Below are 24,929 nucleotides of genomic sequence, written 5' to 3'. Positions count from 1 at the left end.
GTTACATGAACACAGCTCACTGCAGCCTTGACCTACTGGGCTTAAGGGATCCTTCTATCTCAGCCTCCCATGTAGCTGGGACCACAGGCGTGTGCCACCATGCTGGCTAATTTTTTTATTTTTATTTTTTGTAAAAATGGGGTCTCACTTTGTTGCCCAGGCTGGTCTCAAATTCCTGGGCTCAAGCGATCCTCCCACCTCAGCCTCCCAAAGTGCTGGAATTACAGGTGTTGGCCTCCATGCCTGGCTGATATTATTAATAAGATGATTTTATAAAAACTAGAGATTGATCTAGTTTTTAAAAATTCACAGAAGCAGCAGATGATTTCTTAATATTACAGGAATACAGCCTCTTTAAGACTATGGCAGGTCTTATCCATCCCAGTTTCCAGTGGAAGATTCAGCTTCTAAGTGAAAACAGTAGCAGTCATTGTGGTCCAAGGTCACTGAGGCCTAAGTCCCCTGCCCCATCTGTTTCACATGTTGAATCCCAGGCCCTACCTGCAGTGCACCAACACAGGGCCCATTTCTGGCATCCGAGCTGCCGAGGATCTCCTCACGAAAGTCAGTACTGGAAGGGCATACTCGGGAACTCCCATGTCAGGCCACTGCGTATAGTGATACTGGATCACTATCCTTTCATTCTGACGACCCTTGGGATTTCCCTTCTGACCCTATGAGAAAAGTGAAAAAAGATGTCTTTAAGGTGAGGGGTGGACATTCTGGAAAAAAAAAATGTAAGGGTGTCAGGATACATGACCACTGATCACATTCACCCTAATCACTGTTCCCAGGCTAGTTTATTCCCTCTTGTAGCCAACTTTCATGCCATTAAATGGAGACTTTACCAAGCTGGATATGAAGTGTCACTATCACTTAGAAGAGAAGACTGTTTAAGATTGTACTAAGAATGAATATTTAATATTTAGTATCAGGTTTTTTTGGATTTAGAACTATCTATCCAAAGCACTTTTAATTTTCCTGCAAGGCCTCCATTTCCTGATTTTCTGCCCCCAAGTTCAGATGTTAGTAGTTTGCTTTCATGTCTCTGTGGGCTATGATTTTGATTCCTTCTCCACTGTCCAGGCTGGACCTTTAGGAGCCAGAGTGCTGATTGATGCTGTAAACTATCCAGGAAGCGATGGGAAGATTTTAAGTGTCAAATACTTCTGTCTTTACAGTCAGAGGCAATGTCTCATTTATGTGTCACTTTCATAAATGACTTTTTCAGAGTAGTTTTCCTTTGTCTCAACTTTTTACATTTTAACTACTTTAGATGAAATATTTCCCCAAATAGATTACTTGCTATGATATGATTTATTATCAATACCTCTATCATTTCTAAATTTTGGATGACTCAGGGTCATTAATCAACATTGAAGCTTGAAGGGTGTCTGGTCCTGTGCTGTTGTACAAAGGCCCATGATGGCTTTAATTTAATTCTTCTGTTAACTCTCATTTTTCTACTTTTTCCTGTTAGTTTGTAAAACACCTAAAGTTCCTATTTGACTTCTTCCTCTGACTTAAGCTGTTTCTAAAACAAGAGTAAGTGGGCCCTGTTTAAATACCTGAAATATTCCCATCAGTTGGGCTTTATAAGTTTTATGCTGTTATTGATCATCTTGAGCCAGCCAGCAGCTCTATTTCATAATAGAGAATACAGATGTATTGCTATGCTACTGATATTCATGTTATTTCTGCCATTTTGGGAAATAAATATACATAGAAAGGACTGTTAACCTGGGATAACAGATGGGCTTTGGAGCCACTGAAATTTTATATAAAAATGTGAGTAAGTGTGAATATAAATGGGGCAAGGAGGTTACAGTTTTATCACATTTTCCAAAATGTCCAAGACACCAAGAAAAAAAAAATTATCCCATTGCTGCAAACTTAACTGCCATACCTATGTTCTGAGGAATAACTACATTTTTAATGAACATCTATTTATAGTTCTTAATACAGTAGTTCCTCCTTAGATGCAGTTTCACATTCCTGAGGTCAGTCACAGTCCAAAAATATTACAGTATTTTAAGAGAAACAGTATATATTCATATAACTTTTATTACAGAATATTATTGTTCTGTTTCAGTATTATTGTTAATCTCTTGCTGTGCCTAATTTATAAATTAAATTTTATCATAGATATGTATGTATAGGAAAATACATTGTATAAATAGGCTTCAGTACTACCTGAGGTTTCAAGCATCCACTGGGGGGTCTTGAAACATACCTTCCACAACTAAGGGGGATTGCTGTACTGCTGTGATGATCGATCTAAGATATTTGTTGTGACAGTGGATTTTGAAAAAGAAACTGAGATAACCTGAAAACAGTATTTCCACAAAATGTGATTCTCAGGGTATTAGTAATTCTATAGAAAAGGGTATTATTGTTAACATCAGTGCTCTGGTCACTTATGTTCACTGTAAATTTCTAAAATGGTGGGGAGATATATATTATGTAGCATTCATTTCCCATTCTTGAACAGCAGAATCTGCTGTTTACAAGAATCTTACAGGACAAGTATTCCTTGGAACACACTTTGGGAAACAATGCTTTATATCTGTCAGGAAATTGGAATAAAAAAGCTAAATCAAACAGATGCTGCCATATATGCTGAGTATTACCAAAACCTAAGAGTATGATCTTTTTTTAAAATGAAGGCTGTTCATGTAGAGATTAAAGAGCTCAATCAGGCCAGTTAAATTCTATTATATGCTTTGCCAATACCTTTCACACCATACACTGATGTCAATCAAAAGAGTTATGAAAAAATGTTTTAAAAATACTTTTTAGAAACAAAGTTGGTTATGAGATTTGGCCTTGGTTGTACAGTAATTTTCATACAAGCATAAAAAGGAGATGTCCTGGCAGCCTACCCAATTCATTCCATACCTTTTTCACTTTTGTATTTCTGACTGAAAAACGACGAACAGTGTAGCAGGCATGTACTTTTGTGCTCTTCAGCGTGACAATAATGTTTCCATACTCCTCACTATTCTCTGTTGGCCAATACTGATCACATTTTCGCTGCAGAAAGAAAAAAGTTGTATAACTGCAATCTACGTCACAATTCTATTGATAATGTAATTTCAAACGACAATGTTAAAACACAGGTGAGATTGCTATTTGACTGAAAAAGGAATACATGAGTTGAACTGCTTAAAGACAGGTGTGACCTCTGACAAGGCTGATGGCTTGGGATAAGTTTGTGTAAGACCATGTGAGAAATGGGCGTAGTATTTATGATCACCTTTCAATATATAATGCATTTTAAAAAGGGACCAAGAAAGAAACCTCTATGTCTGACCTGTAAGAAATGTGGGTAGGGTTTGTTATAAAGGGAGCTTAAGTATCATCTGGAAGGCTGGAAGGCTGGGTTGGATTCATGGAAGGTTCTCTTCTAACTGTGAGACTCTTCTAGTTGTAACTTGGATCACCAAAAATAAAACAGGGACTCTACAACATGAAGCAGTGGTGATTTTGAGCAGGGAACCTGAAGCGTAGCTTCTTTTACTTATTTATTTTTTTGTTTTTAATTTTTAGTTTTGGGGTATATGTGCAAGATGTGCAGGTTTGTTACATAGGTAATCGTGTGCCATAGTGGTTGGCTGCACCTGTCAACCCAGTGTGGTGATTCCTTGAAGTGTAGCTTTTATTCCAGCCTAAATTGGCATCATCTAATGTAAACTCATAATCCAATAAATTCTACAGCATTAATCATTTTTTAAAAAGGTCCTCTTAATGATGGTCAAACTGTTTAGGCAATTTTTGCTTCTGCCAATCTTAACTATTAGTAGTTCCTTGTTTACACCATGCTTCTTTCAACTTCCCTGTTTACTGTTCTGTCTGTCCCCTGTACTTAGAACACCCTTTCCTTCTCTTTTTAGCCCGTGTAATTCCTCCTAATCATTGTTCAAGTATTAGCTCCTTTAAAAAATCTCTGTATAGAGGAATATACAGAGGATACATTGATTCATTTTGTAGCATTCCACTCATCTCTATCATCACATTTACTCTTATAATTCCTTAAGCGCTCTTTCCTACTGAATCATAAGCAAGGTAGAGCAGAAAGAACACTTTTAATTTCCGTAGCTCTTTATACCTTGTTAAGTTCCTACCCTAAAGCAAGTATTCCACAAGTATTGTTTGAATGAAGGTGCATTATTAAGGTAGTGAGTCAAGAGGCTCTTACTCTTCCTTTTTCCACAAGGTTCGTAATCATCACAATGATTCCAGTGTTTTGTTCCCAAATCATCCTCCAGAAATCTTCAAATGTAGACTTCAAAGGTCCTTGGGTGGCAATGTAGGCTTTTGCTTTGTTGTAACCCTTCAAAATGACACAGCACAAAGTAAGATGAAAGCTGTTATCACAGAAGACCAGTAAATAATTCAAATGCTTTCCATATTGAATGGGCTTTGTTTTTAGTGAAAGCTCTGTACAGTATTAAAATACATTAAACAGTTTCTGCTGCAGTCTTCAATTTCCAGAAACAGGTTTATAATAACGGTTCTGACTTACATCAACATAGTTTGCATTAATGTAGTCGCTGTGCTTAGAGTCTTTTCCTGGTAAAGGTCTTAACTTCACCCTACTGTGATCATCTATAGAAGATAAGAAAAAAAAGCAGAAATAAAATGTGTAATTCAGAGACTAGCACCATTCTCAAGCACAACACAAGGCAATCAGGTAACATGACATCTCCCAAGGTAGTCTGAGAAAACTTTTGGCAGAACAACTAAATAGAGCAAACCCATCCCAAAATATAGAGCCACTCCTACATCTCCTGCTCTTAGGATGCAAACTCATGTAAAACCATTTCAAATTGTAGTCCTCCAAAATTTCCTTATTCTATATTTTAAAGCCAAGTTCAAAGGTATTTGCTTGTTCTGTATTTTAAAGCCAAGTTCAAAGGGCTTTGATTATGCCCTAGGCCCGTGTTCCCTCCCCATTAATACAAATATAAAAGGGTGACTGATCTATTAAGTCCAAAACATGTATTAATAGTTTCAGGCAATTCCATTGCTAATTCACTTGGATTCCCTGCTACCCTAACAGAACCTAAGTAATTGAGGAAACCAGAGCTTTTGTTAAGAGTAATCTCTTTATAGGAATCTGAAGTTAATGTTCAGATTTTAGGATCCACTCAACCTCAGTTAATGAACAAAAGTTGGTAGGGAGGTGATGCATGATATGTGTATCTAGTTGCCCAACAGAGTGAGCTTGCTTTTTTTAGGATAGCAAAATAAGTAGAAGGAAGCTGAGGTCATAATTTTCCCTAGGTAGAAACAGAATGGGCAAAACCCAATTTATGTTTCTGTTTATAGTCATTATCATAAAAGTCTAGTTGAAAAAGAAGTCCAATGAGTGGATCAGCATAGGCATTACTGACCTCAGAATATATCAAGCAATTTTTGAGAGCCCTCTATGTTTTTGGAACTGTGAACTGCTTTTGTTGTTCTGACAAACTTTCAGTTTAGAGTTGACATGAAACAGGTGTCGCTTGATATAAACAGGCCCCAAAGGAAAAATTTCTCCTAAGGCATCTGGATCCAAACTGTTATGCCTTAGTAGCCATTAACTGTATATTGTTATTTCTTAGACTGACAAATAAGACATTAATAGATCAATTTTGCAGGTGATTTGGTGACACCCACATATACCTTGAAAGTTGTGATGAATCTGAGAGAAGGTTTTTCATACATCATGTGTCTGGCTCATTCACAGTCTGATTTTACTTGTTTCTATTATATTTCTATGCTATTCTTAGCTATATAAAGGCATTAATATAGGGGTAGATGAAGGCAGGCAATGTGCCCAGAATCTGAGTGGCCAAGAGAACACCAAAACCTAACTCCCTGAATGTTTAAAAATAAAATTACATCTAATTTGAAATTGTGAAAGTAAAATCACAAATGAAGTTGTGGAAGTGCAGTTCACATTTAACCAGAGATGATGGTTTTCTAGCAAAACACCATGACCTTTGGGCACATCACACATTAGTTGCTTTGATTTTCTCCTCCTTTTCTGCCACAATACTTTTACCAAGGCAGTAAGTAATGTTTGCCATTCGAAGTAAAGGATACTGTGGTGGAGAGAATGGTGTGTGTGTGTGTGTATGTATGTATAAGGCACAGATGTGTATATATCCTTGCCTGATTTCTCTGGTTAGAAAGGAGGTATATCTGGATAGACAAATCCTCATAGTCACAGCAGTGGTGAGCCTTGATTGAGTGAGTTGGCCAACAAATACTGCCAAAGTCAATCCAAAGACTGGGAAGAGGTTTGACTTTCTTCCTTGTTCGCCCCTGCCTTTTTAAACCAGTTCATTTCTTCAGAAAAGTAGAACAATCAATCCTATTCAAAAGTAAGCTGGAGTTTTTGTAACATTTCATTTAGAAGTAAAACTATCTTTGTTTATAGAGGACATCGTGTATATAGAAATTCAAGGAATCAACCAAAAATAACTACTAGAAACGATGGATTCAGCAAGGTTGTAGGATACAACCTACAATTGTATTTATATACACTAGCAATGAGCAATCCAAAAATAAAACTAAGTAAACAATTTCATTTACATTAGCATCAAATGGAATAAAATACTTAGGAATAAATTTAACAAAAGCAGCACAATAGTACAATTCAGAAACAACTGTGGAAAGAATAGCCAAAACAATCTTGAAAAAGAGGAACAAATTTAGGTAACTCACATTAAGAAAGTGAAAAGACAATGCACAGAATGAGAAAATAATTGCAAACTGTATATTCAATAAATGATCTGTATCCAGAATATGTAAAGAAGTCTTACAACTCAACGAAAGACAAAAGTAAGCCAGTTAAAAAATGGTACAGGATCTGATTAGATATTTCTCCAAACAAGTTATACAAATGACCAATAAGCATGAAAAGATGCTCAACATCACTAATAACTGGGGAGATGCAAATCAAAACTATAATAGGATACCACTTCATACCCATTAGGAAGGCTGTTATTCTTTTTTTTTTTAAACAGTAAAAGTTGGTGAGGATGTGGAAACATTGGACCCTTTATATATTGTTGGTGGGAATGTAAAATGAATAGCCACTTTGGAAAAGAGTTTGATAGCTCCTCAAAATTTTAAACATAGAATTTTCATATAATCTAGCAATTGTACTCCTAGGTATACACAAAAAAGAACTGAAAATATCTGTGTACATAAAGACTTGTACATGAATGTTCATAGCAGTATCATTCATACTAGCTGAGAAGCAGAAAATAAACAAATGTCCATCAAATGATGAACAGACAAAATCCTGTATATCCACACGTTAGAGTATTATTCAGCCATAAAAGGGAATGAAGTACTGATATATGGTACGACATGGATGAATGTTGAAATCATTATGCTAAATTAAAGAAGCCAGACACAAAAGGTCACATATAGTATGAATCTATATGAAATGTCCAGAATATGCAAAACCACAGAGACAGAAAGTAGATATAGGGTTTTTAAGTGCTGGAGAGAAGGAAGAATTGGGAGTGCCTGCTAACAGGTTTCTTGCTGAGGTGCAAAAAATGTTCTAAAATTAGATTGTGGTGATGATCATACAACTCTGTGAATGAATATACTAAAACCTCACTGAGTTGTATTCTTTAGGTAATTTTTTTTTCTTTTTTTTGAGACAAGGTCTTGCTCTGTTCCCCAGGCTGGAGTGCAGTGGCACAATCTTGGCTCACAGCAACCTCTCCCTCCTGGGTTCAAGTGATTCTTGGGTTCTTGTGCCTCTCCAGTAGCTGGGACTACAGGCGCATGCCACCACACCGCATTAACTTTAGTATTTTTTTTTTCCAGAGTCTCTCTCTGTCGCCCAGGCTGGAGTGCAGTGGCATGATCTCGGCTCACTGCAAGCTCCGCCTCCTGGGTTCACGTCATTCTCCTGCCTCAGCCTCCCGAGTAGCTGGGACTACAGGCGCCCACCATCACACCTGGCTAATTTTTTGTATTTTTAGTAGAGACAGGGTTTCACCGTGTTAGCCAGGATGGTCTCGATCTCTTGACCTCGTGATCCGCCCGCCTCGGCCTCCCAAAGTGCTGGGATTACGGGCGTGAGCCACCGTGCCCGGCCAACTTTAGTATTTTTTGTAGACAGGGCTTTGCCATGTTGGCCAGGCTGATCTTGCACTCCTGGCCTCAAGTGGTCCACCTGCCTTGGCCTCCGAAAGTGCTGGGATTAAACAGGCGCGAGCCACTGTGCCCGGCCTTAAATGGGTAAATTTCATATGGTATGTGAATTATATTTCACTAAAACTTTAAGAAAACATTATACAGTAGTGTTCAAGTTTTAAGTGGTCCAATTTAAATGCACTATTATATACAATTCTATGCAATGTAGTCCTTACCATAGTATATGTTAACTATAAATATCTATGCCCCTACCCTTAGTATCAAAGCATATATTATATGCCAGTGAGCCAAGCCCCACGTGTGGTCTTCTAGCCATAGAAGTAGCTTGTGCTCCTAGGGTATTCCTTGAGGCTCTGTATGAAGAATGTCCATTTGTTTGAGTCCCTAACCTACAGAATATTCCTGACCATGGAAATGTGATAGATAGGGGTAAGCACATGGACCAAAAGGCCTGGAGGCTCATCATTTAAGGTACAAACCAATTATGTAGTTTTTGAAAGAATGCTTTGAAATTCAGCTTGCTTGATTCAATTCCCAATATTTTCATTCATATTAAAATATTTGGCCCCTTACTATCACACCGGTCTTTTAAGTGGGGGGGAAAAATTAGGCCCTTACAGGCAATGTCAGTATAACCAAGTGACATTCAAATTTTGGCTCCCAACATCTGATATGACATCACTTCATGTGAAAATAGTGAAGCTCCAAACATTTTCTTTCAGTCACCTTATTAAGCTCTCTGAGCTCTGACAGCCTAATGAAAGGCTAAGGGGGAAGAAAATGTCCCTACTTCTACACTGTTGAAGATGGGCTAATGAGAGGTTAGCTTGCAAGTATCATTCTTTCTTGGCATCCTGCTTCTGATTGCTTGGCTTTCAGCTTATACCCAGCATGAAAATTTAATTTCCTTGCAGTTGAAGATAGTTTAAAGTTTATTACTCACATGCTAAAATGTTGATGTATCTGTTTTTGTGCTTGTTTTCTGGATGATTGGAATGTTCTGCAGTGATGTTCATATCAGCAGTACAGCGCTGGACTTCCTAGTGAAGAAAACAGCAAGATTATAGACACAGGTTAGAAACAAAGGAACACCATATATATTTAAAGGCATGAAGTATTTACTTACTCCCTAGCCACAGCCACCATTACCTCCCCAATCCCAACTTTGGATATAATTATTAATATATTTATAACAAGTTTATGAAGAATGTGAAGGTATAAAGATTTCATTCTTTACTATTTCATCAATCATCTACTTTATTCTCGATTTTGACGTGGTCCCTGGGATGTTAAACAATATCTCTTTTTGAATATTTTTCTCACCCAGTCTATGGGTGAGAAAAATATTCAAAAAAATAGTCAACCATGATGAACAGAAAAGAGGTCTGATAAAGCTCTGATGGGAGCACAGAACAGAGGAAGGCTTTAGACAGTTGAAAAAATTTACCCGAGTCTTAAAGAAAGAAAGGGAATTTCTAAGAAGTATAATCTCTACCATGATTTGCAATATGCTTAGAGGCCTTACAGCCTCATTTTATCATTGTGAGGGTGCACTGACTTTAAAGACTCAGTGGTGAAATAACCCTAATAATACCCCAACTAATGGTTATATCTCATATATACAGTCTTGACAAATTATTTGTGAACTCTAATATTTTAAAAGTTATCCTTCTTTGGAAAAATAGCAGTAGCAGAAATAATGCTGTTATCCTACCTTGGCCGTGGATATAAACATCATCTATTAGCCTAATACAACATTGCTGAAAAGCCAAATTTTTCTGTACTATATGCTTCAAACCCAAGAAAGTACTGGAGCTAACTAATAAGGAAGTCATTAGCAGTGCACAGCTGCTACACGGAGCCTGAGCAAAGTAACACAACATTATCAGGAGAAATGTTTTACACAGAACAGATGTAGCAGAGTTTAGAAGCATGCAGACTTTTTTTCACAAAGGAGTTGCCTAGCAATTATGGATGTTTTCCATAGTATTTACATTAAACATAATGAAAACAATGAACTGGGTTGTCTTTTATTTTCACAAAGTACGGCCTAGGGAGAAGTACACTTCTTCTCTAGAAGGAGGAAGTTACTGTACTCAAAGAATTTAAGGTATAAAAGCAAAGAGTTTCTATCTGTTGAAAGAAACAGTATTCAATGACTTTCCAATTGTTGGACACTGTAAATTGAAGTTTCCATAATTATAGTCCTTCCCAGCTGTCCATTTACAAAAAAAAAAAAAAAAAAAAAAAAAAAAAAAAAAAGCCCCACAGGCATTAATTCAATCCACCTTTCGGGAAAAGTGGGTTTCATGACAGTTTTTACCCATTCCCTACTCTTACTAAACTCCAATATTTTCTGTTCTAACATAGTTTATAACCTATGGTTTGGAAAACATTGGTTTAAGGAGCTTTAAGGCCATCCTTTGGCTCTTCCCTAAAATGAGATAATAAAGTGTGATCCCAAATCAGTCTACATAAGAAATGAGCAATGCCAGCCAAACTTAGAATATTGGGACCTGCCTTTTGAAACTGCCTTATAAGACCTGAGGCATGCTCTTTTGAAGAGTTTCAAGGCAGATAACTTTTGAAAATGGATTTGAAACAAGTTTTTTTTTTTCTTTTTTTTTTTTTTTTGAGACGGAGTCTCGCTCTGTCGCCCGGGCTGGAGTGCAGTGGCCGGATCTCAGCTCACTGCAAGCTCCGCCTCCCGGGTTCACGCCATTCTCCTGCCTCAGCCTCCCGAATAGCTGGGACTTCAGGCGCCCGCCACCTCACCCGGCTAGTTTTTTTTGGTATTTTTTAGTAGAGACGGGGTTTCACCGTGTTAGCCAGGATGGTCTCGATCTCCTGACCTTGTGATCCGCCCGTCTTGGCCTCCCAAAGTGCTGGGATTACAGGCTTGAGCCACCGCACCCGGCTGAAACAAGTTATTCTTTTGTTTTCAGGTTTTGAAGGTCACACCTTTGGCATGTACTTCTTCAGGGTTGAGTTGTTCAGCTATCTTATGCTGAGAGATTGTGGCTTTTAGTACCTTAGTCTGAGATTTACTTTGTTTATTGATGTTTTTTTCCTGTTGTATAGATCTGACCACCCTAGCTATGGACTGAAGTTGGAGCCTCTTTTCTAATATAATGCAATTGACCAAGACTGCTTGGGAGCAGCTGTCAGTATTGTTTAAAGCTGTCATTCAATATGGCCAATCAAACTTTTTGTTATCTAAAACCCTTTATCTGATCTGTTGCCTCTATTTCACTTTTCCAATTATATGAATGACAGAAACAAAAAATTGTAATAAATATTGTCAAATCTGATTTTATTAGAACCCATGGGTTTGCCTGAGGTCTTCTAATTTTGTCATGTAGATAATAATGTGATCTATAATTCCTTGCAGTACTGCCTGGCTCATTTAGATGCTGATAATATCATCTGATCCTGGAGTGGCTTTTCTCCATCAGAACTGCCATTTCAACATTAACATGATTTTAATAGGTGTTAAAAACCCTTTAAAGAGACACTGGCCAATGGAGTAGGCATTGTAAATTTACCTATTCAGAACTCTGATAGTTTAAGCTTGTTTATATTTTACTCTTTATATAACAAAGCTAGAATTCTCAAAAAGAAGAGTTTGAATCTTTACAGGCACATAAGCATAGGAGAAGGCCAACAGAAAACAGGTTTAAAATAAAGCAAAAAATCAAAGACTGAACAAACCCTAAAATTTGATATACCGAGAATTTTAGGGAGGTGACGTAGGCTAAATCACTTCCTACCTAGAGTCATTGATGCAAGAGGCTGTTTAAAGAGCACTAAAAGACCTACTGTCCTACTATACTGTGGCTCAATTCAAAAAAATAATGCAATAAAACATCTAGAAATCTTTCAGATTTCTCAGTTCCAAAAAGGTAGCTGAGAATACATTATTTGGATCTGGTTACTAAATATTAGACCAAGTAGGGGTAACATTCTTAGTGCCTGAGTTCAGGCAGCCTACAATTGTGGTAAAGAGACTGTTCTGTACTACAGAAGACTCATGGGTTTAGGTCATGGAGTGACCCAGTGCATGTACAGTGTCAGACACAGAACTGGCCTTTGACAGGTGCTGGTTACACTGCAACTTTCAGCCCCTACTCTCTTCTGCTCAGGGTTTAAATTGCTGCCAGACTGATTTTCTTCGAACGCTGTGCTGACTTTATTATTCCCTTCCTCAGAAATGTGTGGAGAGATTCCACATTCCCTTAGCCAGGCTTTCAAGGTCCCATCTTATCTTCCCCTCCCTTCCCAATCCCAGACAATATTAACTCCATACCCTTTGAAAAGACCATTTGATTTCCTGCTCTTTGCTTTATTGCCATTTACCTTGGTAAGAATGCCTGTTCTCTTCCTCTATCCAAATCCATGTATCTTTATCTAAAATGACTGCATTTGCCCCCCAGAAAACTAACCCATCTTTGGAGAGTATAACACAGCATTATTATCCTGTAGCTGGTCTCTAACATAAGAATTATTTTTCATGAAATCTGGCTATCTCCCTTTTATCTCCCTCTTCACCACAATCTTAAACAAGTGTGAGATCTCATAACCGTTTAAAAATGTTTTTCTTAAGATATTTAAGACTCAAACTGGCATTTTTGTTGAAAAGGCTCAGGAAACTAACTCTACAACAAGCTTATCCAACCCATGGCCCACGGGCCACATGCGGCCCAGGATGGCTTTGAAAGCAGCCCAACACAAATTTGTAAACTTTCTTAAAACATTGAGTTTTGTTTGTTGCAATTTTTTTTAGCTCATCAGCTGTCATTAGTGTATTTTATGTGTGGCCCAAGACATTTCTTCTTACAATGTGGCCCAGGGAAGCCAAAAGAATGGACAGCCCTGCCTACAGGCTCATTTTCTGACCTCTTGCAGGCAGCAGTCGGTGCAGCATTACACCTCTGACCAGAGACTTCCCTATTATATGTCATCAGCAGCCCTGGACATCTCCCTTCATTCCCTAAAGTGATTGTGGCCACTGGTCCCTCAGAGCATGGGCTCAGGTGGACAAAGCTTTGTTCTTTTGATTTAAGATGAACTAGCCTAAATTTAGCACAACTGGTTAACTGTAATAGAGACAGTCCCCCAAAGGATCTTGTCAAGGGGCTGTGGACCTTTGGCCTCATCCTGTACTCCTTTAGACTTCTGATTCTCCCAGTCCCTGCCTGTTAATTCTTCTGACTCATGGAGCTTTGGAGTGCCTTCCTTTTGAAACAGTATGCTAGCACTGGTCTTTTGGAAGCCTTCTGCATTATGTTTGTGGGGGCTGAGGAAGAGTCTGTCAATCTTTTAATACTACTCTGGGAAACAACTCCCTGGGAAGGACAGTGAGGTTAAAGTTAGCTCAGGTAGCCAAGGGAATGGTGTCATCCAACGCTATCACAAGAAAAGGACTGACGTCGTTTCTAGTGACTGCAAATACTGTATGATGCCACTTTTCACGGTCTCTAGAAGTTATCTGACAAGAACAAAAAGCTGGCTTACATTACAGCAACACTTCTAGACAGAGTCAAAATTACCAGTGAATTGTTTTTCTCATTCGCCAAGCAGTAAAGTTCTGAAACTATGATAGTTATTCACCAACATTTTACTTCCGAGATGTTTAAACATGATGGGAGAGAATTTTTGCTGAAATCTCCAATGAAAATACATAGGTGCCTTTCTCCTTTGCACTTCTTCAGAACTTTATGCCTGTACAATAGCACTTATTTTGCTTTGTCCTGTTTCTGTTTTGGTTGTGTACACTCTGGCCTCCCCCAATACCAGATTGAACTCTTTGAGGGCAAGGACTCTAATTCATATTTGTATCTTATATTATGTCCAGAGAATGGCAGATCATCAGTAACTGTTAGATGGGTTGTTTTAGCTCCTCTTAATGTCCAGTTGTTAACTTTTCAATTGTATTTTTCATCATTTTAAGACTAATTTTAGGCCTGCATGTTGGATACGATTTTTATAAGTCACACTCTCAGCTATCTTAGAAGGCTTGAGACCATAAAGATCATGTAATGGGCAGCTAATACTCCTAGTTGGGGGGTGGTTCGTAATTTGGCTGCTCTCCCCACCTTTTTGTATTGTTAAGGCACTGTGGCACTATCAGTGCTAGTCACTTGCAAGCTTGCTTATTTCTCCTTCTGACCGTGGCTCATTACAGGACATTACTCTGGCTTTTTGGTGTTTTTTTTTTCCTGAGACAGGGTCTTGCTTTGTCGCTCAGGCTGGAGTGCAGTGGTGCAGTCATAGCTCACTGCAGCCTCAATATCCTGGGCTCAAATGATCCTCCTGCCTCAGCCTCTGAAGAGCTAGGATGACAGTTGTGCATCACCACACCTGGCTAATTAAAAAAAAAAATTTTTTTTGTAGAGACGGAGTCTTGCTGTGTTGTCCAGGCTGGTTGGGAACTCCTGGTCTCAAGTGATCCTCCCGCCTTGGTCTCCCAAAGTATTGGGATTACAGATGTGAGCCACTGTGGCCCAGGACACTACTTTAATGAGAGTCTGGATGGTGTCAAGGTGAACCATGTGAGTTCAAGTCGGATACCCTGGTCTTAAATCCTGCTGCTGCCATTTCAAAATGTAGCCACCCACAGCCTCAGTTTTCTCATGGGTAGTTTTGTCATCAGTAAAATGGGGACAATAAGATAGCACCTACCTCAGGAAATAGAATGATCCATGCACAGTGCTAACTACTAAATGCTAGCTATCATTATTCCAGGTAAATGGGTCTGGAAATCTGAGACTGGGATTACCTTAACTCTCTTACCATAATAAAATTTTGTTTTTAATTACACAAAATCTTTTTCTATCCTTTCTTATAAAGCCTGTTACTATCTGATTATAAAATAGTCATAATAGCTTCTTATGTAGCCTATTACCAGTTTTCCCTTTTAGCAGTTACCCAAAAGGAATACTACTCTTTTAAAATACTTCAAATTTTCACCTAATTATAAGGTTACAGTAATATTGGTGAGCTTTTTCTATTTTCTTATTCTCCCCTTTACGTTGCTGCATTGCTGTTCTTTTTAGAAGAAAGCATTTTCTTCCTATTCTGAACAGCTGATTTTAAACCTTTCAAACCTGAACAGATTGTGAAATGACAACAGTCATTTCACCTTCCTGCCTGCCCTCCCCATTCCACTCCCATAAGTATCAGCTAATACTATTTAAGCTATAAAGTTCAATGCAGGTGATTAAAGCTTTTAGCTGCAGTATATTTTTTTTAGGACAGAAATAGGGTACAGATGCCCAGGATTTGTTAGGAAGCTTGATTTTGATGCAGCAAAGCCCATTTTAAGTCAGATCAAGTTTACAGAGGTGTAGCTGATTATTTTGAATAATTAAATGGTGTCAAAACCAGCTGTGATGAATAGCACTGGGGTCTCAAATCATAAATAATTGAGAAACTGGAGTTGCATTTGATCATCCTGATCAAATTCGGCTCTCTAGAGGATAAATGTTTGTCCTGAATACCATCAACATTGTTAAATGCCTCAATATTCTTGCTCAGTCATCCAGCCAACAGTCAATTGAACTAAATCACTTTAACACCACACACATTTGCTGTCCTCATGAATACAAAATGTTTGACTTAAACCATGTTCTTTGTAGTTGAATAGGCACCTTTTTTAGTAAGCATCTAATGGCATTAAATACTTAACATGCTTTTGTTGGTTCCATAAAACATATGACTTCACAGAATAAATCAGAGGTTCTTTCTACCACCTTTGTTTTCATTCTGCTCAAAACAACAAAAACTAAAAACTAAGAGAAAGACTTAATTTCAAACAAGTCATCAATATAATTGCCTTTATGATAGCCTTTTGGGATTCCAAATTTGCATAGACAGTGGCTTTTCATCCTGTTTTTATTTCTCATTGTTCATTCAAGGTAACTGCACCTTCCAGCTGTATGATTCCTAGATGATCTTAAAGTGCTTACCTTCCATTACTTCATTTTGCCCTGCAACCAATTTTGTTGAAAGAGATGGGTAGGTTAGCATCATCATCATTATTTCCATTTTAAAGTAGAAATGAGACAGAGAAAGGAACCGACTTACCCACAAAGCTAGAAGACAGCTGAGCTGCCATGAAAACTTGGCCTCCTCGACACAACTCTTGCTGCCAGAGATGTGCCTTAGTTAAGCGCCTCAGTGAAGAAAAGGGCAGTCTGTTTAATAGCTCCTCATTGACACCCTGTCACTGCTGAACTGGCACGGAACCCAGAGTTGGCAGGGTGGTACATGCCTCTCTCTACCTTGTTTCCTACACACCAGTTCTTAAAATCAGAAGGCTGTGTTAACCCAAGTCTTCTCTCCAAGGATTAATAATCATGAAAACAACAACAGTCAACCTTTGCATGGTTCTTAACAATCAACTCAGCACTTTCAAAGATGTTAATCATTTATTTTCTCCAACGACTTTACAATGTAGGCGACATTGGTGCCATTTTTTAAAAATGGGAAAACTGGGAACCCGAGATGAGGTGATTGGCCCGAGGATTATGAAGCTCTCTACTGATGAATCCAGCATCCAGTTTCTCAGACACCAAACCTGCTATCTTCACTACACCATGTGCATTGCAGAAAAGACGCGGAATTAGGGAGCCTTGTATTATGATTGCTGTTCCCAGTTAGAATTAGATGAAGCAAGAACCTGGAAAGCAATCCCTACCGGTTTGCTTTTCTATCACTAAGTTAGTTCTTTTGTAGAAGTGCATGTTCAGGACAGGTACAATCAACTCCCCTTTCACCTAAATTTTATTTGGAAAAGAATGCCTATTAAAATTATAGATGAAAAGAAAAAACTCCACTTTCCACAGTTATTGTTTTGTTATGCTTGGAATGAATTCAGTTCAAGCTTACAAAAATCTGCGTAAAGTAAGAGTTAAGTTTCTGGAAGTTAACTTCCAGCTATGAAACATACCTCAAAATCCTCGGAGAACCCATGCTGGTTATTAGAATAGAGCTCACCGATGTGTTTGACAAACTGTTTGACAGGAATGGCTTCCATGTCATCTGGGGGAATAAAATAATATTCAAAATTACATAGAATACTTCCATAAAACAAATTACCCTGATAAAGCAAAGCATCCTTAAGACAAATAGTTGATTTCTGCAAAGCGCAAAATAATTGTATCACACAAAATAGATGTCCTGAAGAAAAGTCTCAGGATTTATTTCACATTAGGATCTCATTATGACTTCAAATGCCGACAAGCCAGGTTAAATACGGTTTTTAAAAAAAAGGTACATAGAGAATTCCCTTTACTTTTTATATTCAAGGCAATTTACATAGTTAAATTACCACAGCATACTCTTAACCCGAAGTGTGAATTTATCAAGGGTACCCATTTGCCAAGAAATTTTATCACACCAGGGGTTTTCTTTGTTTGTTGTTTGTTTTTTTTTTATTGCTGTTCAATGGGGTCCAGCTTGAACTTTGAGCGATTAAGTTCTATTTCCAATCTTTTAACTTTTAAGCAATCATTTATACACAATTATAGATAGATGCCATTGTACCAGCTGGCTCTGGGTACAATGCCATCTATCTTTAAGTGTTCAAAATTTTAGCTCAAGACAGCTGTGTCTACATGATGCCAAATAATCAGTTTGACTGAATTAACTGGATTTTTTTGGTGTTGACAGACTAGGTATAGATTCAGGAAGACTCCACATTCCCATTTATTTTGTGTTGTCACTTCAAAAGGAGACTTTCAGTTCATAAACCCAAAGTATGTTTTAAGCTTATTTATCATGATACTTGAGTACTGCTATAAAATAGCCACACCCAGCTAACTGGAGCTCCTCAACCTCCTTCTTCCCTTCTCCCTCGACCCTCCCCCACAAATATTTCCTTTTAAAAATACTCTGCTGAATTTGAGATAAACAACAGACATGACATTTACTTTATTCAGAGTGAAAGATCTTTGGCAAACGCACAAACATCTAAACTGCCACAGATGCTTTTCTTAGCAAAGGGTATGAAGATCTGTATGTGTAAATGAGGTCCTACTTTGGCAAGAATTTTATAGATCCAGGCCTGACAATCTGATTTCTCTTCATCTGGTGACAGTTAACATTGACTATGTCATTCCTTCTCTTCTTTCTTTCGAGAGAGCAAAGCTCTAGGGTGGCTTTTTGCATCTATTGACATTTTCAAACTTGAATCATTCTTAAGCGGAAAATAGCATCTCTTATACTTTGTTTTAGGAAGGTGACTTATATGTTCATAATCCAAGTTGCTTAGCATAGAAATGTTACTTATCAAATAGGTGGTGCTCTGTAAGTACAAATTCTTTCTGTGTGAACAATTAAAGTCCTAATCGTGTTAATAAGCAACCTTATGAAAAAAATTGCCAAGTTATTTACAAATATTTCAGAATTGAAGATGTTCATGAATATGCAATCATTTTGCATGCCCAACAAATCTATAGCTCTCATGATGTAACCAGCATTAACAGGGTAAGCGAAGCCAAAATGTTTCTCCAGAATATTTAGCAGAATGCACAGTTCAAGAAAAATTTCCAAAATTATCTGATCACTTCATTTAAAATGTTTAGAAGTAAGCAAATTCTACAATAATGATCAGTGGCAATGAAAATGATCTCAAGTTGACAAAAGGGTTACTATGTACAAAGCTGGAGAGTCTCTAAATGATTAGCCCAAGAATAAACTCATTTTCAAACAAGAGGCAAAATGGGTGAGATGGGACACAACCTAACCACAGAATCACTCTAGTATATAGGACTTTCATTTACTTAGAAATGACAGATACAACACTGTTTTCAAGGGCAGAGTGACATATTTAGTAGAGTAATAGGTTGAAGGCAACATTTATACGATAATGATAGTTTAGAATTTTAGATTCCCGAGAACTTACAGTGCTGTGATTAAGAACACGGACTCTAGTTCAAAATAAGAAAAAATATGTCAGCTTTATAACTGTTTTACTCTGTAAGGTAAAAACCACAGCATTTTAAAGGCATAGCCCACCTCACATCATTAAAAGAAATGCTTTCAGGTTAACTGCTTATTGTTTTTTCCTGCAAAGTGCTCAACTGTAATATCCAAGCTAATGTCACACACACATGGCCAGAAATCAGTATGCCTGCTGCCACTGTGGCTAGAAGCAGCAAAAATCCAGCAGAGCTCAGTATGATAATCATGGAAATATATGACTCACTAGTCTCTCCAATTTGCATCTTTATCCAAGGATGCCTAACCACACCCTCTGGGTTTCCAGGCACCACCAGTAATGTCACAAAAGTACCAGACAGGCGGATATACATACAGATGCATGCCGTACTGACCACTGTCAGCTACCCAGATAATACAGCATTTGCCCTGCAATCAAGATAAATCGCTGAGGAGTCATAAATCTCTGTTCTTTATATTGAGATGAATATAAGGCTATGACTAATTATTCTAATCATTCTCCTGTCATAATTTTTCTATTACATTCTCTCAACATGAGCCAGATGATTATAAAATCAATGTAACTAGCAGAAGGCCAAGCAATTAGGACAGCATCAGAGGCCTAATCTGCTCAATTTTTATCTGGAAAGGCCCTGTGTGTTTTAAGAAGACATTCATCCAAAACATGTTATCTCCACCTAAATGTCTTGAGTTTCATTAAAGATTGCAGAGAATATTAGCAGCACTAACTAGGCCAGGCACTTTCTGTGTACTTTATATGTATTAACATGTACGCCAAGAAATGGGTACTCTTTTCATATGCATCTTGCACTTGAAAAAAGTTTAGAATGGCAGAAGCTGGCTGCAGACCCTAGATAAAACTGCTCTGGCTCAGAGAATGGGAAACCCCTGGATGAAGCCGTTTCTGAGCACCTAGTACTCAGCCAGATATTAGAGAGATGGTTTCTGCTCAAGGACATTTGTGCTGGTGAAGAGATGAACACAAGGGAGCGCAAGAACAGTGTAATTATGTGGTAAAGACTACAAGTGCCATTAAAAGGATGGGTTTGATGACTTCAGTGAGAATAAATGTCACTAAGGTAGTGGTAGTGGTGGGAGAAGCATAAAGGAAAAAAGCGGCTGGAATCAAAGTGAAGATGTTTTCAGTGACTAAAGATTAAATGGGAGATTATTATGGTATAATAAAAGCAGGATAATGATAAAGTTGGTAGAATGACAGGAAAACCACTATTTATTAAGCCCTTACTGGTTACCAGGGACTGTGCTAAATGTTTTTCACACATTTATCTCTGTAAGAACCAGATGAAGGGAACGTGATTATTCTCACAGTACACATAAGGAAACCGAGGCAACTTGTCCAAAGACTCAGTTAAGTGGCAGAGCTAAGATTTGAACCCAGGTCCACTGAACCCAAAGACTGTATTCCTGTGTACTGTAATATACTATTTGTCTTCATTCTCAAAGCACTACAAGTTCAAGGAATAACAAGAAATTAAACTTTTTAATTCTTAGTATCTTGGTTAATCTGGTAAATATCACTTGATAATTTTGTGTTAATTTTTTTTTTTTTTTTTTTTTTTTTTTGTAGACATGGTCTCACTCTGTCACCCAGGCTGGCTGGAGTGCAGTTACTCAATTGTAGCTCACAATTGAGCCTCAAACTCCTGAGCTCAAGTAATCCTCTCACCCCAGCCTCCTAAGTAGCTAGGTATAGTTCCATCCCACCATGCCTGGCTAATTTAAAGAGATGGAGTCTTGCTGTGTTGTCCAGGCTGGTCTTGAACTCCTAGCCTCAAGCAATCCTTCCACCTCAGCCTCCTGAGTAGCTAAGACCACAGGCCCATGCCACCACACCTGGCTTATATTTTTTGTAGAGATGAGGTCTCGCTATGTTCCCCAGGCTAGTCTCAAACTCTTGGGCTCGAGTGATCCTTCTGCCTCTGCCTCCCAAAGCACTGAGATTATAGGCATGAACCACTGTACTCAGCTGCTATTTGTACTTACAAAATTTTAAGATACCAAAGGTTTAAACTAGGCAAAAGTAGGACCACTACCATTATCACTAAATCACTCAATTATAAAATGACTGACATAGAGAATCAGTACCTGAAGAGGTGGGCTTATTGTTATTAAATATTATTTACCCTTAAGTTCCCAGATTTTAGCTTTTGGTGGTTAGAATTAAATTATGTACATAACTGGTCTTTTATTTTGTTAAATTCACAACAAAACCTTCTTATGTACTTTTGATGAAGCTTGAAATTAGGTCTGTAGGTACCAAAAGCAGAGCCTCAGAAGAGAGTGAACTGATGAGGGCAACTTCTACTGAGAAGAAAACACGAAAGCTGAGATAACGCTGACCTCAAATGCAGCACTGTAGGCAATAAAGAACAATGCATTCGAACATAAAGCTGTTTCCAAAATCTACAGTTATGTATCTGCTGTACTTGCATCTATCTTCAGAACTGTTAGAGGGAAATCACCAATACTTTATGCCTCTAACCTACTCATATATGCTAAATTTGCTTTCTCTTAATCTTAAGGAATAACAGATCAATAAAAAGAGAAACAATTAGCTTTCTTGCCCATAGTTTTTTTTATTTGATGTTAGAAAGGAAAACGCAGCAGCCAAAGCTGTCCCTGAACATACACCATAGGGAGGAGCCGCACAGAGGGCCCAGCCTGAGTACACTGCTCCTGGTAAGACCATTAGCATGTAACTCAGTAAAACTGAGTATCCGTAATTCTTATCAGCCACCAGTGATGGGATGCTTCCTGTCAATCAGGAAACCAGAGGCAATGGTATGAGTGGAAAAGCCAGAGCCAGACTGCAAGACTCCACTTCTCTGATTCCCTTTCCTCATCTGTAAAATGGGAATAACAGTACTTAATTCATAGATTATTATGAAAAGTAAACAAGGTAACACAAGTACTTATAAGAGTGCCTGGCATTTAGTAAACATTTCATATCTATGATTTATTGTTAGGTGCTACTTGCTTTACATGCACAACCCTATGTTCTAGGGGCTGTGATTACTCTAATTTTCTTTTTTTTTTTGAGACGGAGTCTAGCTCTGTCGCCCAGGCTGGAGTGCAGTGGTGCGATCTTGGCTCATTGCAAGCTCTGCCTCCTGGGTTCACGCCATTCTCCTGCCTCAGCCTCCCGAGTAGCTGGGACTACAGGCACCCGCCACCGCGACTGGCTAATTTTTTTTTTTTTTTGTAGTTTTAGTAGAGACAGGGTTTCACTGTGGCCTCGATCTCCCAACCTCGTGATCCGCCCGCCTCCGCCTCCCAAAGTGTTGGGATTACAGGCGTGGCCGATTACTCTAATTTTCTAGGTGAGGAAACTGGCTAAAAGAGACCAAGGAGCTTGCCCAAGGCTACTGTCATTATCAAGTAATAGGGCCAGGCTGACTCCAAAGCCTGGGTTCTTCCTTATTATATTACCTCCCTAGAGCTTACATTTAAAAGAAACTTTTCAACAAAAAGTATTGAAATGATATTCTTTGGCTTTGAGGGTAAGCTTCAGTTACCTGGAAAATTCACACTGGTAGACTGGTCACCTTGATGATGCCAGGTAGATAAAGTGTTATGGCATTTACCTTCCTGACAAGATGCTTAGCTGCTGCAGTTGATTGACTTAAGGTCTATTTAATAAAATATCCCTTCTTGCTTACTCTGGAAGTGTGTGGGTATTTATATAAATACCATTAAGACTCCAGAGGTCCTTAAGTCACCCACTCTATGAGCAATCCCTGTAAAGTTCATTTAACCCTTGGCAGATCTCTCAACCCTATCCTGAATTGCAACCAAATCTCCATGGGCAGAGAAAACATACAGAGCCCTAGCATAGTACTTGGCTCAAATCAGTGCAGCTCAGACCTTACCCACCCTCTTCCCTTCACCCTGCTCCAACAACTGGACTGTTATCAGGTAGTGTTAACCATACCTCTAGTGGATAGACCTCATTTTCAGGAATTCAGCCCCCTGCCCCTCCTGTATGCCCTCTCAGTCTCTCAGAGGCCAAGTTCAGGCCTTTCACGGTGTTTGGTAATACCTTTGTGTCAACTTAGGGAGATAAAGCAAATATGAAATAAAAGGACATTATCAAGATTTCCTGAGTTAGGACACAACAAAAAGATTTTTGTCTAAATCACAATCTTAGGATGCATGGAGTGTTGTGGAGGTTGGAACATTTTATTTCCTGCCATAAAAAGAAATCTCTTTTCATTTATGACACAATGCAGTCAATAAAGAAAGGGCTTCATTATAGTCAAAAGACCAATGAATCTCCTTTGGAGATAATCTCTGTATAAATAAAATATGCCAACAAGGTTGGTTTAATCCCAAGGGTTTTAAACTGCATGTTTAAAACCCCTTTATATTCTGGCACCCTGCTGAAGCCAGTGACCTTCAAATTATTAAGATGTATTTTAACTGCTGGAAAGGCATGAATCATTTCTGAATTTCTAAGCTACTGGTTAGCAGCAACATTTTGTTTTGTAATGCTCTTATTAGAAAGTTAGATTTTCTAATTTCCAGAGAAAAGCATTTGTAAGGACATTTGTGTCTGACAGTGCGCGTATTTAGAAAAGCCCTTTCAATATGCTCTGTAACAGGTTAATTTCATGAGCTAAGTTCTGATTTTTTAAAGTTTATATATAATGAAAGTCTAAAAGAATAATATAATGTAGTGAATGCTTCATTAATAACTGCGATATTATTCTTTTTTTCAAAAGAATATTCCTGAGTCACTAGATTTTTATAAGTACTTGTCAGTGTTAAGAATATTATGGATCTTAAAGACAGCATTTTGTGACCACTTCAGTATTTTAGAAGATGGAAAGCATATGAGGGGACTGACAGCTGGGTTACTGCATTCAGTTATGCTTTATCCTCACACCAAAACAATGGGAAACCAGTAACCAGGGAACATTTTCTTTTGAAAAACCCTCAGTGAAATATATTGAGTCTGAGCCCCTTTCATTCTCCTGCAGAAGTCACAGTTTAACTTCTCTCTCCTGCTCCTGCTTTTCCCATATGTCATGCATGGAACAGGCACTAACCATTCAAAATCTATCTGATAAAAGAATTGATACTACCTTTATAGTGATTGGAAGCCAACCTCAAAAGCACTTCTTTCAAGCTGGATAAATACTCTTGCATTTTGAGTTTTTTCTAACATGGCTAATTAACCTCAGCCACCATATGTATTCAGTCTCTGTCTAGCATTTCCACATTTTGCGTAAGTGTTAGGTGAGACCAGGGGGGGAAAAATGTCCTCATTCTTAAAAGACTGTCTTTGCTATACTAAATCAGAAGAACACACTGAATATCCTAAATTCCTGTTAGAATTAGTAAAATTGATAATTCAAAATTCTTCAAAAATTCCTATAAACTGCTCTCGCAAAGGGATGAGTATCAAAGGGTTAGCAAAGCTTTCCTTAATCATTTACCTATTTTATTTTATAATAGTTTCCAAAAGTTAGTATAACTTACCGATTCCATGTATGCTTTGGGATTTAAAGATACAAGCTATTTATTTATGAATTTTAGCCACAGCAGAATCAACCAAAGTTGCTGAGTTAGTGTCTAAATTTGTTCAACATTCAACATGGCTGTGACTTGTTTCCTAAGTCATTTAAATCATACAGACCTATTTTTGTGCAGGGAATGGATGTTTTGCTGAGTTGAGTCTTTCAGGAAGGAAAAGAATAAAAATAAGTAGAGAGCAGAGATGAGGGGAGATTTTTTAATATGGGGAAAATGTCAACCCAAGAATTATGAATTTCCCT

General features: G+C 38.1%; 1 protein-coding gene across 2 annotated transcripts in view; it reads right to left on the bottom strand.

The window, feature by feature from the left end:
* PTPRG (protein tyrosine phosphatase receptor type G) overlaps window positions 1-24,929 on the bottom strand; it is a 745,156-nt gene that overhangs the window by 25,820 nt on the left and 694,407 nt on the right. For both annotated transcript variants that reach the window (XM_050781197.1, XM_050781198.1), the window contains 6 exons: window positions 17,120-17,211; window positions 9,113-9,209; window positions 4,526-4,608; window positions 4,199-4,333; window positions 2,899-3,033; window positions 502-674 (listed from right to left, as the gene is read on the bottom strand). In XM_050781197.1, coding sequence (XP_050637154.1) covers window positions 502-674; window positions 2,899-3,033; window positions 4,199-4,333; window positions 4,526-4,608; window positions 9,113-9,209; window positions 17,120-17,211 — 715 coding nt within the window. The remainder of the gene's footprint in view (window positions 1-501; window positions 675-2,898; window positions 3,034-4,198; window positions 4,334-4,525; window positions 4,609-9,112; window positions 9,210-17,119; window positions 17,212-24,929) is intronic.

The sequence above is a fragment of the Macaca thibetana genome, chromosome 2 (genome assembly GCF_024542745.1).
Source record: "Macaca thibetana thibetana isolate TM-01 chromosome 2, ASM2454274v1, whole genome shotgun sequence".
In the NCBI taxonomy this organism is placed as follows: domain Eukaryota; kingdom Metazoa; phylum Chordata; class Mammalia; order Primates; family Cercopithecidae; genus Macaca; species Macaca thibetana.
Note: the sequence above shows the minus strand (reverse complement) of the source record. Positions and strands in the feature narration are given on the sequence as shown.